Source organism: Cydia strobilella, chromosome 3 (genome assembly GCF_947568885.1).
Source record: "Cydia strobilella chromosome 3, ilCydStro3.1, whole genome shotgun sequence".
Lineage (NCBI taxonomy): Eukaryota > Metazoa > Arthropoda > Insecta > Lepidoptera > Tortricidae > Cydia > Cydia strobilella.
The window spans coordinates 3948260-3966234 of NC_086043.1; the positions used below are offsets into that span (position 1 = coordinate 3948260).

The 17975-nt window shown below is 36.9% G+C and overlaps 1 protein-coding gene across 3 annotated transcripts in view; it reads right to left on the bottom strand.

Annotated features, from left to right (window-relative positions):
* Positions 1–17975, bottom strand: part of LOC134755651 (neuronal acetylcholine receptor subunit alpha-7) — a 173632-nt gene that overhangs the window by 38912 nt on the left and 116745 nt on the right. For all 3 annotated transcript variants that reach the window (XM_063692182.1, XM_063692180.1, XM_063692181.1), the window contains exon 2: positions 6021–6160. In XM_063692182.1, the coding sequence (XP_063548252.1) occupies positions 6021–6160 (140 nt within the window). The remainder of the gene's footprint in view (positions 1–6020; positions 6161–17975) is intronic.

The following is a 17975-nucleotide window of genomic DNA, read 5'->3' on the forward strand; positions in this document are numbered from 1 at the left end:
TACAATAGACACCCTAAGCCCTGAAAATGATAACTCTATTTTTCCATAACGGCCGGCGACGCCGAACGGCGCGAACGCGGGCTTAATTAATATAAATGCGACTATAGTAGGCGAAAAATTAAGTGAGCCAATGAATGCTATCTGTAATTAAAACAATTAACACCCGGTATTGCTTACGTACCTACTTGGACTAAACAATCTTGTTCCCGCTTACTTTTCTAAATTTTAATTTCTATGTTTTACTAGTATTCCAACTTTTCAATTCGAAGACTATTGAATAAAAAAATAAAAGATTTATGTAAAGAAAAATTAATTTCAAAGTACTTAAAGACTTTTAGTGTCGAAAAAAAGTTTCATTTACCTGATAACGTGTCGATATTATCCCAGAACCTAAAAGTATCCTAACTAGTTATTCCCGCTATATGGAAGAGACGTGCGGCAAAGCACTTCACACCTCTTTTGTCCTTTTGTATTCGGAAAGATTTTATGACCAATCGGCTCACTTTAGTTTTCGCCTACTATACCTAATTCATTAATGAGGCGTCCCTGATTCGGAGACGAGCCGTTATAAAATAAGATTCGGCAATCTCATTCAATTTACCGGCCAACACTATTGCGCCATCTTATATTTTGTCATTTTAATGTGATTTTGAGAAAATAATTCGACCGAGACCGAGTAATCGAATTACCACTTTGACCCAAGAAAATTGTTAGTATTTGTTGTAAAATACTAATGATTTTAAATCAGGTTAACCCACTAGCTGGTACCAAGAACGATATATTTTGAAATAAATCTTAAGCCTGCAACGTGCAAATTTGACTTTCACCGTTTTGTGCTATGAAAATGTTTTTTCCTGCTCCTGTCCAATATTCCACCTAGCACATCAATAGCTCAAGCAGCTTACTTTTTGCCAAAATTTACTTCGAAAATATATTTGATCAAGTCAAAAAAATTAAATCCACTGCTTTCAACCCCGAGTAAGTGCTAGCTGCTTCATTCCTCTTTTCAAACATCAGATACAACATTTTACGCAGTTCGCATTAGGCAAACATGGCAATGTAAATGCTTGAAATGGAACGGCAAATAGGCACAGTTTTCTTTCCCTGCCCCGCTTCCATTCATGTTTTGAATAGGATATTTTGAAACGAAAACCCGCATGTTGCTAGTTGCCTTTCATTACAAAGGCCCGGTTTATAATAAAAAGGTTTCTTTGCTATAAAAAAATTACGGCTTCATTTATTTTTAATTAAATCAAGTTTTAATTTAGGCAACGCTCGGAAGACGCGCGTTTGAGAAAAGGGGAAAACGATACACGAGTCACAGCCCCCAGCACTTTGATTGCGACCGCACTCTTTTCCTCCCGTTTCTCGAAGCAAGTTTTGTTCTATTTCACTCAGATCGTTAACTGGATTTCATTCAGACGTTTCAATTTTCACGGGTGTTTTTCGCATTTTCGAGTTTCGGAACGTGCAAATCACGGTCCGGATATTCCGGAGCGTGTTCGGTTTAATTTATCGATAGACTCGTTCAAGTGTACGTTTAACTTTCCACGAACGCGTTCCTATTTCACAAAAGTCGATTTGTTTTTTCAATTGCCGGTTGCGGTTTTGTTTAACACTCTGTATTTTACTTTTTTCGGGTCGACCTCCATTTTTGTTTCGTGCCTATCTCCTGTTTTGCTTTTACTTTTAAAATCAACACAAGCTAACAAACACTAAAATATATACGGCAGTTATTAATGGTAGTGAAATTATTGACTAAAAATGAGTACCTAATCCAGTTTTAAACGCCCTTAAACGAGTTCAAGTGTCAGTAGGTACTTAAATTAAACTAAACACTTACCTTCTAGCTTTGCTTTTAAATTAGATATTTTAGAATTTGAGTTCGAGATTAATACTTATAAAATAAAAAGGTGAACACTAGAGTCGTGTAAAAACGCTTAACTGTAATCCTCATAGCACTCTCGGCGGTACATTAAGTAATCTGCCATAAAACCGCCCATTACTTTAACCGCACTTTTAACTCAATTTCGTCGCGAATGCGTTGCTTGCTTTATATCAATTTCAAGTAATTTTAAAGCGGCGAGAATTCGTACTAATGAAACGATTGTTTTAATATAAAAAACTTACTGTTTTTTTGTTTAATTATGATTTTTTGCTAATTAATAAACAGGTAAAGGTCAATAGCGATCAAAATGACAAGTTACTAAATGCCCGGTAAATAAATACCGTAAATATAACTATGCAAGTTTCCACAGATTTCTAACTTAATTTATTAATTTGATTAGATCCTAATTTTGAAATAAAGGTAATTATCCGCTCTTTCGCCTTCTGCCCAAAGAGAAATATCATTAATATTATTATTATTGGAAAGTGTTTACGATACTTATAACCTTAATACCTACTTTATATCTGTGTATTTAGTCTTTATGTACCAGTATATATATATATCCAATTTATAAACCTAATATATGTATTTATGTCTTTTAATTAATCAAATAAAAATGAATAAGACGACATCGATATCATTGCGTCTTTGGGTTTAAATTTGGGCAAAAATCTGCACGGTATAAATTTTACGTGAATCGAAATCCATCTGTTTCACAGTTTCTGAACTTTTACTAATAGATACAAATACATTTCTATATAAAGACTCACTTTCCTCTGCAACTATAATCACACGATAAATACCTTTGCCATTATAAATCAACCTTTATTTAGATATAGCGAAAATAGAACATAGATAAAACCTTTGCTAGAAAAACGTAGCTGGGAAAATGATATGCATTATGTATAAGTACTTAAGTAGGTCTTACTCCAGTCAACAAGTTTTAAAAGGTTTTTTTCAACCCGACAATTCAGGGATTGTAACTCAATAAAATAATAAGTATACGTAGGATTAAAAACTTATATCCACTTTATGTAATAAGTTAATTCAGAAAGAGGCGACGTGATAGTTATGTCTCCTTGAATAATCCGTACTATACATACAGTTGGATCCCAATACATTTGGTCTGTAATACTATATTATAATATTACGATCTGGCTCTATTTTCGCTATAACTAAATAAACTGTGCAGCATCTCGCGTGTCTACACTTTAAAGTCTTTAAACGGTCAAGAATCCCCAGCAAGCTCGGTTCTCCATACAAACGTAGTTACGCTCTCATTTTAAAATGACTAGCTAGATTGCTCTGTAGGCCGAGCACATGATTGGCGCGACAGTATCTCGCCTATGGATGGTATAGAAAGGATGCCAATCTCTTATGGCAGAATTGTTGCAAAAGTGACCGCTTTCAGCTTTAAATAATAGTTCCTAATCTCTCCGGTGGCGCTAGGTAGGCTCTGGGACCAAAGAGTATTGTAATATATAGGAGACTCTGTGACATGAACCATAGAGGTATAATAATGTAGAAATGGCAGCAAATAACCCGACCAAATTACGTAGGTTGTTTCTGGTATGTTGTCAGGAATGTTAAAATGTGTTTTTAATTCTGTCGCATTGCGTATGTTCTGTCCGTCACGGTCGCACGGGTGCACATCTATATAAAATACTGTCTAGGTGTATGGTCTGGGTACTTCAGTGTATGGTGGCGCCGCCTATTTACTGTTTTTACGGTCACTTTTTGATACATGAAGATTCATTTTCTTACCTCTACCTTCCATAATTCGCCGCGAGATAGACTACCCGTCTTTTACTAACTGTATGAATTAAAGAGGGACCGGTAGTCTATGTCGCGGCGAGATATTCTCGCGCCAATCATGTGCTAGCCCGGCTGTAGGCCGAGCACATGATTGGCGCGACAGTATCTCGCCGCGAGATAGACTACCCGTCTTTTACTAACTGTATGAATTAAAGAGGGACCGGTAGTCTATGTCGCGGCGAGATATTCTCGCGCCAATCATGTGCTAGCCCGGCTGTAGGCCGAGCACATGATTGGCGCGACAGTATCTCGCCGCGAGATAGACTACCCGTCTTTTACTAACTGTATGAATTAAAGAGGGACCGGTAGTCTATGTCGCGGCGAGATATTCTCGCGCCAATCATGTGCTAGCCCGGCTGTAGGCCGAGCACATGATTGGCGCGACAGTATCTCGCCGCGAGATAGACTACCCGTCTTTTACTAACTGTATGAATTAAAGAGGGACCGGTAGTCTATGTTGCGGCGAGATACTCTCGCGCCAATCATGTGCTAGCCCGACTGAAACTTTGTTCTTACATAAGGATAAGTACCGAGTTTCAGAGTTTTAAAGTTTCATTTATCTAGTCCTATAATTAGTTTATGTAGTTTTAGATAACATAGTTAAAAATACAGCGAATTTAAGTTGTTTTATACAAAACTTGTTTTTGCACTATTAAGTTTGTTTTATAAACTGGAGCTATATAAACTAATTATAGACCTAGATATACTCGTACCTCATGTATGTGCAAAGTTTCATTACAATCCAACACGTAGTTTTAAAATGAGAACGAAACTCGGTTTGTATGGGAATGTGGAATTCGGCTGAGCTTGCTGGGGACTCTTAATACGAAACTAAAAAACGACAATTGAAAGGCACATCAATTGAGAATAGAACCTCATATATCATATACCTAAAGGTGACACTTAAATGGCAACTGGAGTTGGATTACTGTTGCGAAATTACTAAAATAAATAAATTAAATTAATTTATTTCGGACAATTCGGATTCCATATATCACATACAATCTTATATACATTAAAATTATATTACTAAATTACATTAACATTAAAATTTTAAAATTAAAATTCAATCAACTTTACTACTGCAGTCTTGATGCGGGCGCTGTTACTTTTAATTTGCTTAATAAAATAACTGACGTTCGTAGCTGCATTACTGCCGCGATTTATTTATATCTGAATGTCACCTTAAGGCTTGATTTACTAGTATAATGATTATTAATGATGGCCGGTTAGATATTGTTGGTTAATAAGTAACGGCGAATCACATGGAACGTGGCTGTATATGTTTAGTACGCACACCTGAACAATATCGTAGAATAGTAATATACCAGAACTATTTCAATTGTCGCTTTGTACAATGTACACTCATGTCCTATAATTATATATTATATAGGTACCTATTATATTCTCAAATAGCTCCGAAAGTGCGGGCGAGTCAAGTTCTTGAGTGTCAATTTCAAGTCACCTAGAGATATGTAAAAATCATTTGTGATTTTGTTATTAACAGGCCAATACACACCATGCAGCTGCGTATGCATCCTGTCTCCGGTACTCTGCGTAGACATGCGCATTAACACGTGTACGACAGATTTAACATCATTTGCGTTGCATGCTCTTGATATTGCAACATCTGTCATGTATTTTCATACACACTTATCGGTATATCTACGCAGAAAACTGGACCTTACTTAGCCTTAATACTGATTCGCCAGCGCTTTCGGCTCGCACGCACTCGGCGAGCAATCAAACTGTCGTGATTAAGCTAATTATACGGTAAACCGTATACCGGTAGCTACTCACGTATTCTTAGTCACTTACGCGACATATTTCGGATAACCTAGGTCTTAATTTTCTTATCAGTGCAAGAGAAGCATAAAAATACGTGAATAGGGATGTTGACATGAATCGCGAATATATAAAATTTTATGTTTTTAACATAGCAGGGAATATTAGAATGCTGAAAATCATATTTTGTAAGTGTAAATATGCGTAATGAATTAATTAAAAATAATTAAAAGTATTTAAAATAATGCCCAGCATCACATGACTGCAAACGCAAATCGGAGTGCGTGACGTCACGGCGTGAGAAACACGCCCAGACAAGTTGTCAAACGGTGGTCCTCTGGCACCGACAGTCGTTTGTTAACGTCGATTTTTTATTAAAAATTAATGAATAATTATTATTTTTTTGCAATAATTACGTGTCTATCTGTGAAATGAAAACAGTTCTAAATAATAGTTAACATCCCTATTTAACCATATAATCAGCTTAATTGAGATTATAGCCACTCAGTTTAAACATTGATATCGAACTCACCACATCTATGATCTGCTGCAGCGTCAGGCCGAACTTGACTTCTAGCGGTTCGCTCTCGTTGGCTACCGGCCGCTCCAGCGTGTTGTATGACGCCAGTAAAGCGTTCAGTAGACGCTTCTCGTGGGGACCTTGCTCCGACACTGGAATATAATACGTTTATTAGTATCGCTGTACAATCAGTATCAAGAGTAACGTATCTGACTATGCCTTAAAATTATCTACTATGCTCACTGTATCAGTTACATGTAGATACTTGGTCTAACGGCGCTAAATAAGAAAACCCCAAAAAGGAGCTTAATAGCTTTTGTGCAGTGGTTCCACGCGAATGTGCAAGTGTAATGTATAGTCTGCATCTTCTCAAATGATTTTTACGCTTAAGACGGTAAAATGTTAAACAAAAGCCATTGTCTCTTTTGTGCGAGCGGTCGGCCATTGTGTGCCATTGTGTGTGAGCGCCGCACGCACCAACACACAATGGCACACAAAGGCCGACCGCCAATGGCTTTTGTTTAACAGATTACCGTCTTAAACGTAAAAATTATTTGAAAAAATGCAGACTATACCTATATTTTACGACAATACAATATTCTGTGTTCAGTTTCTGAGGCTACGTTTGGAACCGATGCATCAATTAAGCTTTAGCACGCTAGGGGCACATTATTAAGAAGGACACTGCCACGGGTTGTATAGTTCTCTGTAGACTTCAGGAATTTATAACTGCTTCAATGATTGAATTATCTGTTTTATTACTTATATTGTAATATACATCGAAACGAAATATAACAGCACAGTCTTATTATGTCTGAAACATCGGATAAAATCAAAACTTTAAATTTTGTATGTGCATTTTGCGGAATATTTCCAAAATGTTCGAAAGATTCTCGGAAATTTTAGGAAAATTTGATAGGAAACAAACGAAACTTTCAATTTGGAAATATAAAATTTTGTTTCCCATACAAAAAAAATAGAGGTTTCCGAAGAAGAAGAAGAATAAAACGGAAAAAAATCTGTTGAAAATTCCAGAAGTCTGTAGAGTGTAGGGACTGACTTTGGGTACCTAAAGGTCTGTGAAGCAAATACTAAAACAAACATTATATAATTGGTGGATATATTGCCACTTGCGTGCCAAAGCTCTAATGAGTTGGATTTATTACTACTCTTACTTTCATCTCTCATTCGTACATGCCAGGAGGTAGATAAACGAGTGCCGCCATTTTTTCATAAAACTAAATGTCACTTTTTGTATGTCGGTTTAATTTTTTTTCTCCTTTTGTGCAAATAATGTTGTAAGACATAGAAGCTAATTCAAACTTACTTTTTGACGTCAAAATGATATATATCTAAATTATGTCATTTTGTTATCATCGCCCGTGCGTCTCGCTTGTGCCAATACATGCACGTACAAGTTCGATGACAACAAAATTACTTAATTTAGATATTATGTTGATGTCAAAATATAAGTTTGAATTGGCAGTCAGGTCTCATCAGACATGTTGAAGGGACATGAGAAGGTCCAAAGAGTGAACAGTTAAAATGGGTTAGTAAGGTTATTTCAAGTACTTATTAATAAAAACAATCGTTGTTTTACGGTTAGGTACAGTCAAGTGTAAAAATATCTGTGTAGAGAACTTACTCAAATATATGTCCCATAGTTCTTAATTCGCGGACATAAGCGCTATGGGACACATTTTTTAAGAAGATTTGTGGACCCATATTTCTACAGTTGACTGTACTAAAAAATATTTAGATACATTTTACTATTTTTGTTTCATTTTCCCACTTGAAAACGCAACGGATCACCCATTTCTGAGCGCTGGAAATGCCAGTCATATTTTACCACCTGTGAAAATAAATATACGCATTCTTGAACAGTACCCTAACTGCCAAACATAAAAAGACTAATTTAGATTTAACAACTTGGTATGGTTTTTAACTGGTTTTGATATGACCTTGAAGATCGCTTGAGACACGGGCATATTTTATAATTCAAAATCATAGAAATATCGAGACCCATTTGCAACGCCGCAGAGGTAATTTTTTCAATCAATTAAGCCCTGCGGGGCTAAGATGGACGGCTGTCTGTCATTTGTCACCATACCTGTCACGCTCTAACAAGTACGTAAGTGCAAAAGTGACGCATGATAATAAATTATGACAAGTGACAAAAACGCAACCATGATAGTGCTGTAACAGATATATAAGACATAACTATTTATACATTCTGTATATATTATCTTGTTTGGTATCTATAATGTGTTCTGTAGTAAACGGCCTAACATCCTGAAATACCCTACGGACTTAGTTTCCGGAATGGTGAACGAATTTAACTTCGTTTTTTTTTCTCTTTTACAACGCTACTCATGTTTCGCGCTCGGACTTTTTTTTATTTTTACCGTATATTTCACTGGAAACACAATTTGAAACTTGAGTATAAGGTAAATCTATTTACAAACACAAATATGATGTTATTAAGAAAATATCGATAACTGTTTGGATTCAATATGGAGTTGAATAGAGAGATACCTATAGAACAGAATATGTAAAAATATGTAAAACATTTAATTTAACATGATGATTTGTCGACAACACATGACTGCTTACGATTAACATCTTTGTCTTTTAACATAAGGTAGGACCTAAGAATTTAGTACCATACTGAATAACTTAGCTACCCCAAGTTTGTCTGGTACCTTATTCTTATGTTACGTGTTATTTCCTAGTTATTTTTAATTCCTTGTTGATCGAATTAAAAATACACTCATAACACGGCCTAACTCCATATTTTATTGTTCACAATCGGACAAAAATACCTATAAAATAGTTACTCTTTCACTAGCACTAAAAAGGTTCACCCTAAAATCAGTCAAGTCACCGTAAGTATCTTTTTAAGTTCCACTTTAATCCCTTCCACTCCCAACTCAGCCCTCATGTAACCGAAATAAAACAATCCCAAAAGCCGATTAATGAACTGCAAACCGCAGCTCTACAACCGTGCCCTAAGTTCCTATACATCATGTGTGATGATGAGTCGAGCTCTTTTGAGCACCAGTCTAACTTGTTGATTATTTGTACCATGTAATTTTTAATATGTATATTTGTACAATAAAGAGTTTACTACTACTACTACTACTACTACTACTACTTGATCCATAACATATGTGTAATTCAAGAACGTAGTATTGGATTGGGTGAGGCGATGATGGTAAGGGCTCGCTATGAGTCTGGAATGACTAGCCTCGATCCCTCTGGGGTCAGTTTCACGACCGCTCTTACTTATCGCACTGCGTATCTAAAGTGACAATACGCTTAAGGAGTGAGGTGTATTGATTTGTATTTTGAAGTTTATTAGAAAGCAGGTGCGTTTATAGTAGTATAATGTTTAAAAAATTGATTTTAAATTATATTTATTTGCCCAATTTTTTACATAAAAGTCCTTAACAAGCAAAAACAACTTTACCAAACCGTGTGTATTTATTTTTGGTGTAGTCCTTCTCATGACAGTGCATTTGGCCCAAACACGACTAGAATATTCTATAACTAGCAACCCGCCCGGCTTCGCACGAGTATTTCAACTAATTTACTTTATTCAACCTTTAGAAATTATACACCTAAACCTTCCTCAAGAATCACTCTACTGATAAGTGAAATCCGCGTGAAAATCCTTTCAGTAGTTTTTAGATTATTGCGAACAGACAGACAGATGCGGCGGGGCACTTTATTTTATAATATGTATTGATACTGCGTTACAAAATTCTTAAGGGCCTTAATATTTTCTTTCGCTTTACGAATTATCGTTAACAATATGCGAGTGTGAAAGGTAGGTACTATTTACTGTGTAAAGATAAGGTGAAAACTTTAGGTTGGTTTTGTTAGGTTTGCCTTTTCAGTAGCGGTATCACGGTCCCGTTTTTGTCACTTGTCATATCATGTGTCACTTTCGCACTTACATACTTGTTAGAGCGTGACAGGTATAGTGACAAATGATAGACAGCCGTCCATCTTAGCCCCGCATTTTGTTTTATTTTGTTTTAAGTTTTAAGCATGATTTTGGCACTCTCTACTATACCTTCACCACAGAATAAGTAATAGTATTATCATACAGAACGGCCACGCACCGCCCCGCCAGATTGACGGCCGTTTTTCGGCCGCTCAGTACTATTTTGAAGCAACTTACTCACACAATGACGCATGCCGCGTGTACAGACGTGCCGTTCACAGATAGAAACGCAAGTGATTTTTGATGTATAGCGTGTCCGCCCAGTGACCTTTACTATCTTATCTACACGACCTTATTTTGCATAATTCTACATAATACCCAACATAACATTGTCTATTTACCTAGTTCGAACCCAACTCGAGATACGTAAGTATAAGCCAACCTTCGTAAATTATAATTTATTTCAGCCCAAGCTTTGCTATAATCCAAAATCACTCCCTGACCCGCTACCAGAGCAGAGCTAGATTGATAACCAAAACCGGATTACTAACCATAGCCCAAATCCATAGCTCTCGAAAACCAACATCGGAACACCTGTAGCTATCCACTCTCAAAACGATGCAAGTATTCCACAATATCAAAAAAGATACGACCTTTAACGTAGAGTGGTGTACAAATAATTGATAGTTCAAGACCGTATTCTGAAGGTGTAGAGATCATTTTGGCTTAGCAGTTTGGCGGCGATAAAGTTTCATTAGAGAGGCTTCGATGGCTTGGAGCGGTGATGTATGGAGCGTAAAATGTGAAATATAGGACGTGTGCGGTGGACAGCTTGAGCAACATCTAACTCTTCGAGTCAGTATCTTTGGTTGCGTGTTTTAAGTCCCTATACTAACATCGAAGAGTCATAGATTATACAAGACGTGTAGAATCGAGGTTTTCTCTAGGGACTACAGTATGGGGCTCTTCAAAAAAGGAGTGTACAGGTTTTTAAAGGACCAGCAATGTAACATTCCTGAAGTGGCAGACTTAGACTACGATGGGAGTTTACCATCAGGCAGGTCATATACTCGTTTGCCTCCGATGTGGCATTAAAAAAGTAATTGAGAAATATATGCCCCTGATGCTCTCCCGACCGATTTCGGCCACAGCGACTGTGTACTCTGGAATAGGCAATTTTTAATTCGCGTTATTAATGTAGCTGATTCACTCTCTGGTGCGCCTTAGTCTTGCCAAATACTCGAGCGCATTTTGGGCACGTCAGCGCACCACCTACATAGTTGTAGGGAATTGAGGTTGGCGGCCGAGCCTTAAGCTCATCTCGTTTTAACTTCATCTTCATCTCGGTCAACTTTAACATTACAGTAATTACCTATGTCTTCAATGATTCTTTGTTATAAAAACTAAACTCTTAATCGACCATTAGTGGATCTCATACATATGTTTTTGCAATAAGCTTTCGAATTAGCAGTTAACCGTGTGAACAATAGAAGCCAAGGATGTTATTCATTCAGTCAGATATTAGGCTATTTTAAATGCTATTTGCTTTAAGTTAAGTACTTTACATTCTATTGTCTTCGGTTACCGCGATAGTTACTCATGAAATAAAACTATGAAAACGGATTATATCGCTTACTATCGTTATCGTTTACTTTACATTCGTTCGTGTGAGCTGAAGTGAAAGGGTCATCGTCCGTTTTAAGTAAATTAAATCATGAAATTTCATTATGATTTTGGCTGCGCGAAAACAGAGCTCCTAACCGAGATTAGAGTAATCAGAACAATATACGAAAGGAAAATAATCAAATCTATGATTCAATTTATCCTAACAATGAGTTTCCCTGATTATGTTCATGGTTTAGTCACGTGGTAGTAAACAGAAGCAAGTTGATTGAATTTACTTAATGAAATACGTTGTTTGGGTTTTTATTGATGGCTTACATATGTAACCTCTAAACAAGTACCTTTTATTCATGCCGGATATCCCATCTATGTATTTTTTTAAGACCCCAAATATTATTTTGGATGATACCATGTTGGAATTGCCGTTTCTTTCTCTGTAAAAGACACGTGTAATTTTTTAAAGAGTCACCCTGCACATAGTGATACATAATTAATGGTTTGTTTTTTGTCCAAGGTATATCGCGTCTCAACGAAATGATTTAGGAGGGATATCCATGTCCTTGCGTCTAAAACTTCCTATAAACTGACAATTTACAAAGATTACGACGCCGATAATGCGTCGCTACTCTTTTCATAATTTCAGACACTGAATGACACTTTGTTAGACATTTTATTGTGATATTCAGTAATGAGCTGTATTAAATATATATACTTAAACCGAGCAGCCAAGTCCATCGTTATTCTGAGCGGCATTATTTATTCAGCAAGCTAATGAAATTGGCGCCGGCCGGGAAACGATGCCAAACACCAGTTGCTGGTGCGTAAATTTAAGCAAACCTAGTGATGGAGCAAGCGGCTGCAACCTCGCAACCACAGAACTAGAGATTAAAAACTTTAATTAATGGCTGCTTTGAAAAACTCTAAAAAAACAATCCACGGCGATTAGTGATAATTGCCCACCAAATGATTATTTGACAATCGTGACTTGATGAACAACAATAAAGGTGAGCCTATGATAAAATTGATAAAGATAAAATAATAATAAGACCCACTCTCTGGCCAGGAAAGGTACAGAAACACCGGCATATGGACCCGAGCCAATCATGCCCACCAATATCCTACATACACAACCAGCTAGAACAACATCACAGACAACTGCACAACAAGTACTGGAATGAAATGAAGACATGCAGGCAAACCAAAGAAATTCTACCAGAACTGAACCACAAGCTCACCAAAATATTACTGAAAACACCAAGAAGCCAACTACGTAAAATAGTAGGATTAATAACAGGACGTAACACACTAAACAAACACCTACATAATATGGGTAAAACTGACAGCCCCATGTGCAGAGCGTGCATGGAAGAAGAAGAAACAACAAAACATATTCTCCTAGACTGTAAACAGGTAGATGTATATAGGAGCAAATACCTAGGGAATCCATGCACACTAAAGGAGGCAACTAGCAACCTGAAAACTTTGCTAGGCTTCGTGGAGGAGCTGGGGTGGTTAGAGTAGCGCTACCTCGTTTCACGCAAAATAGGCACATTGGATGTCGATTTGCGGAAAATGCCCAGCAAAACTAACTAACTAACTAAAGATCCACTCTCTGTCACTGCCAGCCTGCTGTCAGCCTGTCAGTTAGAACAAAAATTTTACAGTTCCGAACAACTGACAGGCCGATATCGTCCGGCGGACTGGTAATCAGTGGGCTCCTTTATTCGTTGTCCGTCCATGCTTTGTATATCATTAAACCGTGCTCAGATAGACTGTGAGAAAACTCGCATGCGAGTTTCGTTAATTTAGAAAGAAAGAAAGAAAGAAAGAAAAAGCATTTATTAGCACAACATAACAAGACTAAAACTAGAAATAATTAAACAGAATGAGGTTGCGCTAAATGGTCCTTACTCAGCTTGGTGTCACGGTGTGAGCCAACATGGCACACTCTGCGACGCTGATTTTCAGTAAGGCCCAGTAGATGGACTAGTAAACACAATGTAAAAAATAAATAAGGGAAAGCTTAAATACAAATAACAATCAAATTACTTAATTAAAATTAGCCTATACCTAAGTCTTATGAATGTTTGTGTGTATGTATGTATGTAAGTGTCTATGCGATTTGTGTGTGAGTGACTGAGTGTGCACGGTTGCCTAAGTGTTGCATTTTTGCTTAGCCAGTATGAATTTACGGAGGTGAATTTTAAAGGTGGACACGGTTTTCGAATTACGTACTGGTGGTGGCAAATCATTCCAACACTTGGTGGCAGCGAAACGAAAGCTGCCACGGAAGGCAACCGTGCGGTGTGGAGGAAAAGTGAGTCGTGATGCGTGTCTTATGGCGCGCTGCGAGAAGTTAAGCTTGTCATGTAGGTACGAGGGTTCTTTATTTTTTATGACTCCAAACAACAATGTGGAAAAGTGTAGATGTCTACGTGAATTCATATTTAGGAGATCGTGCTGGTTTAAAAACGGCGAAACATGTGCTCGTCGTGGGACAGGGAAACAAAACCGTGCACATGCGTTTTGTACTCGCTGCAGTACCTTTTTTGTCTTAGCTAGTAAACACTCGCCAAACACTACATCAGCATAATTTAATTTCGACAGAATAAGGGTATCACATAATTTGATGCGCATATCAACAGACAAACACTCGCGAATCCCGTACAGCACTTTAAGCCGATAGAAGCAGTTACGCATAGTTTCAGAAATATGTTTTTCGAACCTTAGACATTCATCCATCACAAGACCCAGGTTTCGAGTCTCAACGACTCTTTCTAGAGGAGCGCCTTTTATAGAAACTACAGGATCAAATTTACCGACTACTCAATTCAATCGATCGATCAAATAGCGCAACGAAAGCAAACTCGCATGTTAATTCTCGCACCGTCTAAATGAGCTGCTTTGGGAGTGAGGCGTGTGAAGTCAACATTCCCATTTTACGAAATATTATCACGATCACCGACTTCAAACATATCATAGTCGTAGGTATTTTATTTCACCCCTTTTAGAGTCGGTTTCCTTCTTGTTATATTTTATTGCATAAACTTATTCAGAGTCGGTTAAACGAACTATTTTAGTTTGGCAACGACACATCACTAATCACGTAAGCAGTCCCAGTGCTAACATTATTAGCGCTCAATGCTAGTGTTTTGTTCCCTGCTAATTAACAAACTTAACTTAAACAAACTTCGATATATCTATATTCGATATATCTATACAGATGTATTACATAATTATTTTCCATCGTATTTTCAAAACGTACGAACACGTCTTGCTATTTCAGCCAGTCTCGGTACAAAAAGTACTGAGGTTGACTGAAGCATGACAAATATGAACGTTTCCGAGAAAATACGATGGAAAGCAATTAAGTATGCACGTCTGTAGCCTGTTTCGAAACAGGATGACATAGCTCTTTTTGAGTTCGTAGGTAGATATTTCTATTGAAAATATATATTAGATGGCATAGTTGAACTGAAATAAACACAAAGAAGGAAAGAGAACCATATTGTACACCATAGAACTTAAAAAGGAAATATATTATAGAACGCTTGATCTGATGATGTCGATGTTGATATTGTTGATGTTGACTTTTGAAGCTAACGGGGAGAGAGATTTGAGGAAATTCGAGAAAAATATAAATGTATAAAGTGCGTCTACAGCATAGAGTAACTTATACTAGAGCGGTACTGTCATAGTAAATTTTGTAACCCCAGTAAATTCACTGCCATCCGTCGGCACACTTTAAAACTAAAAATGAAGATTTATAAAAATACGATGAAATGTATTTAAATATGGATAAATGATTTTTTTATTTGCATTAATTATTTTTATGATTTTGACCCATGTTCTTTCACTGATATGCGTTAAAGTTGTTAAATAACAAACGAAACCGTCAACGCCATCTATACTACAGTAGGCCAAAGCTAGTAGCACCCTCTGAACGAGAATCAAATTTTCTTGATTTTCGAGGCACGTTTTTTCCTTAGACTGTATCCATCTATTACGGAGTTATATCTATCTTTGGTCTACAGTAACAGATTTGGCAGCAGAAACGTGTTGTCACCACTACTATAATCTTCCCTTTTTTACAGGAATTTGATGATGATCATATAAGTAATAGTATTATCATACAGAACGGCCACGCACCGCCCCGCCCCGCTTCGAATTACCTCGCCCCGCTGTTTTTAAGCAACTTACACAATGACGCATGCTGCGTGTACACACGTGTTGTTCACACATAGAAACGCAAGTGATTTTTCATGCATAGCGTGTCCGCCCTGTGGTGTCGTTTGCCACGTCACGTGCAGAGTTAACCAGGGCTAATTTTAGACAACATGCTAGAAAGTTAGGAAGTACGAGGAAATTAAATAACTACATACCTACTTTAACCCTTAAATGCATAATGATGTATATATGCATCGTATATTTGATGGTCCGTGGCTCAATATGCAGCTATCCAAAATCACATTTATTACTTTTATACAGCATGACACATCTATTTCAATTTATTAAAAAGTTATACAAAAAATCATGCATTTAAGGGTTAAGAAAAAACCGAAAATAATTCAGACAATCAATTCATCCAAATAATGTTACGAACCTGTGCTACCACTTCAAATATTCGGACACAGGTGTGGAAACAAATAAGAATTAAACTGAGAAAAGTAACAGCTTAACTCGCGTGTCCCTTGAAGCTTTCGCTTACAAGTTTGTCAACATGGGACTTGGCTCGTAACTTTAAGATCCACACTTAACAAGAAGTTTGAATTGTATATGTAAATGCAGGGAATTAAAATGATCTTGTTTTTTTACGAATGAGTCTACGTTTGGTTTCCACTATAAGGACCTTGATTAGCTTGAAACTGATGAAAACCAAAACTGAATTTATCAAGTATTTTGCGTGATTGCGATTTGTTTTCATTGTTAACATCATTCGCTTGCCCTTGTCTCATTCAGTCGGCGCAGCATGTCTTTATACCTGGGACACCTGGGTTTGTGGGTGCTTTAAAATATTGGCACACACCTTTCTCTAAGAGCTTCATAATATAGTAATGTGTGCATTTTTACAGGCGTCAAAGTCATAGCGCACTGGTGCGCCTGCGTCCACTACGCTACCGCTTTACGAACGGAATACGGCCAGCTCCATGAATTTATGCGAACGAGTGTGCGATCGCGCTTACTGATCGCTGGGTTAAGGTACCCTTGAATTAAATGGGTTTAGTAGCGAGATAGGGCAGACCTGGTAATTTGTTTTCATCTCTCCTATTTGGAAAGATCACCTTTCATAGGCTGATAGCCGGGTGGAAAATTGCATGCCCAAAGATGCCTTATTATTATTCATTTTATATTAGCTTCCGCGCTAAGCGCTTTTGAAATGTGGACATGGAGAAGAATGGAAAGTATAAGCTGGAAGGAGAGGAAAACGAATGCAGAAGTATTGGATTTGGTAGGTGAGAAGCGATCTCTGCTGAGAATGATTGGAAACAGAAGGGGAAACATGTTGGGACACCTGATACGGCACGATACTTACATAAAGTCTATAATAGAAGGAAGAATAGAAAAAAGGAGAGGCAGAGGAAGACCGAGACGTGCGTTTTTGGACCAAGCCAAGGAAAAAATCAACGTAGTGACGTATCAGGAGCTCAAAACAGTGGCAGAAGGAAGAACGGAGTGGCGGTTACTCCACCGACAAGAGCCAGGCTCTTAAGAGTTATGATGATGATGATTAGCTTCCGCATTTTCAGACCCAGTATTATCTAAATTAAATGTCAATTGCATTGCATTATTCAAATAAATTATACTACTTGTATTTTATGTTTAAATGTATAAAATAAACATAAATATTTATTAATAAATAAATATAAATGACGATTAATGTTTAGAATGTTATTTTAGACTATAATTCGTAAGATGTTTCATTGTCTTCTTTTACTGAAGAATTTCTCGTAAATCTAATGAACCATAAGAAGTTGAGAGCGATTCGATTTGACAGACAAATAAGCCGAGTTCCTGAGTAATTATTAATTTCGAATAACTTTTGAGATTGCCCACCTTACCTAAACTCAGAATTTTGTTTACTTATGTTTTCAAGAAAATTACTTTTAAGTGGTCTGGAGTTGGTTTACTAGGTAAATAAAAACAAATTAGATAAAATGGCAGTACCTACGTTTTACCATAAGACTTTGGAAATATTGATATTTTATTTTAATTGCATTATATATTTAATTATACATTGATAAACTTCATGAGATGGGAAAAATAAGAACGTATTATTTACATTTCGTTCGTTTACGTATCGTTTCGTTTGTAGCAAAAAATCCGCGATATACTCGGCAAACATAATGATATTATTATAATGAAATAAAACTATGAAAACGGATTATATCGCGTAT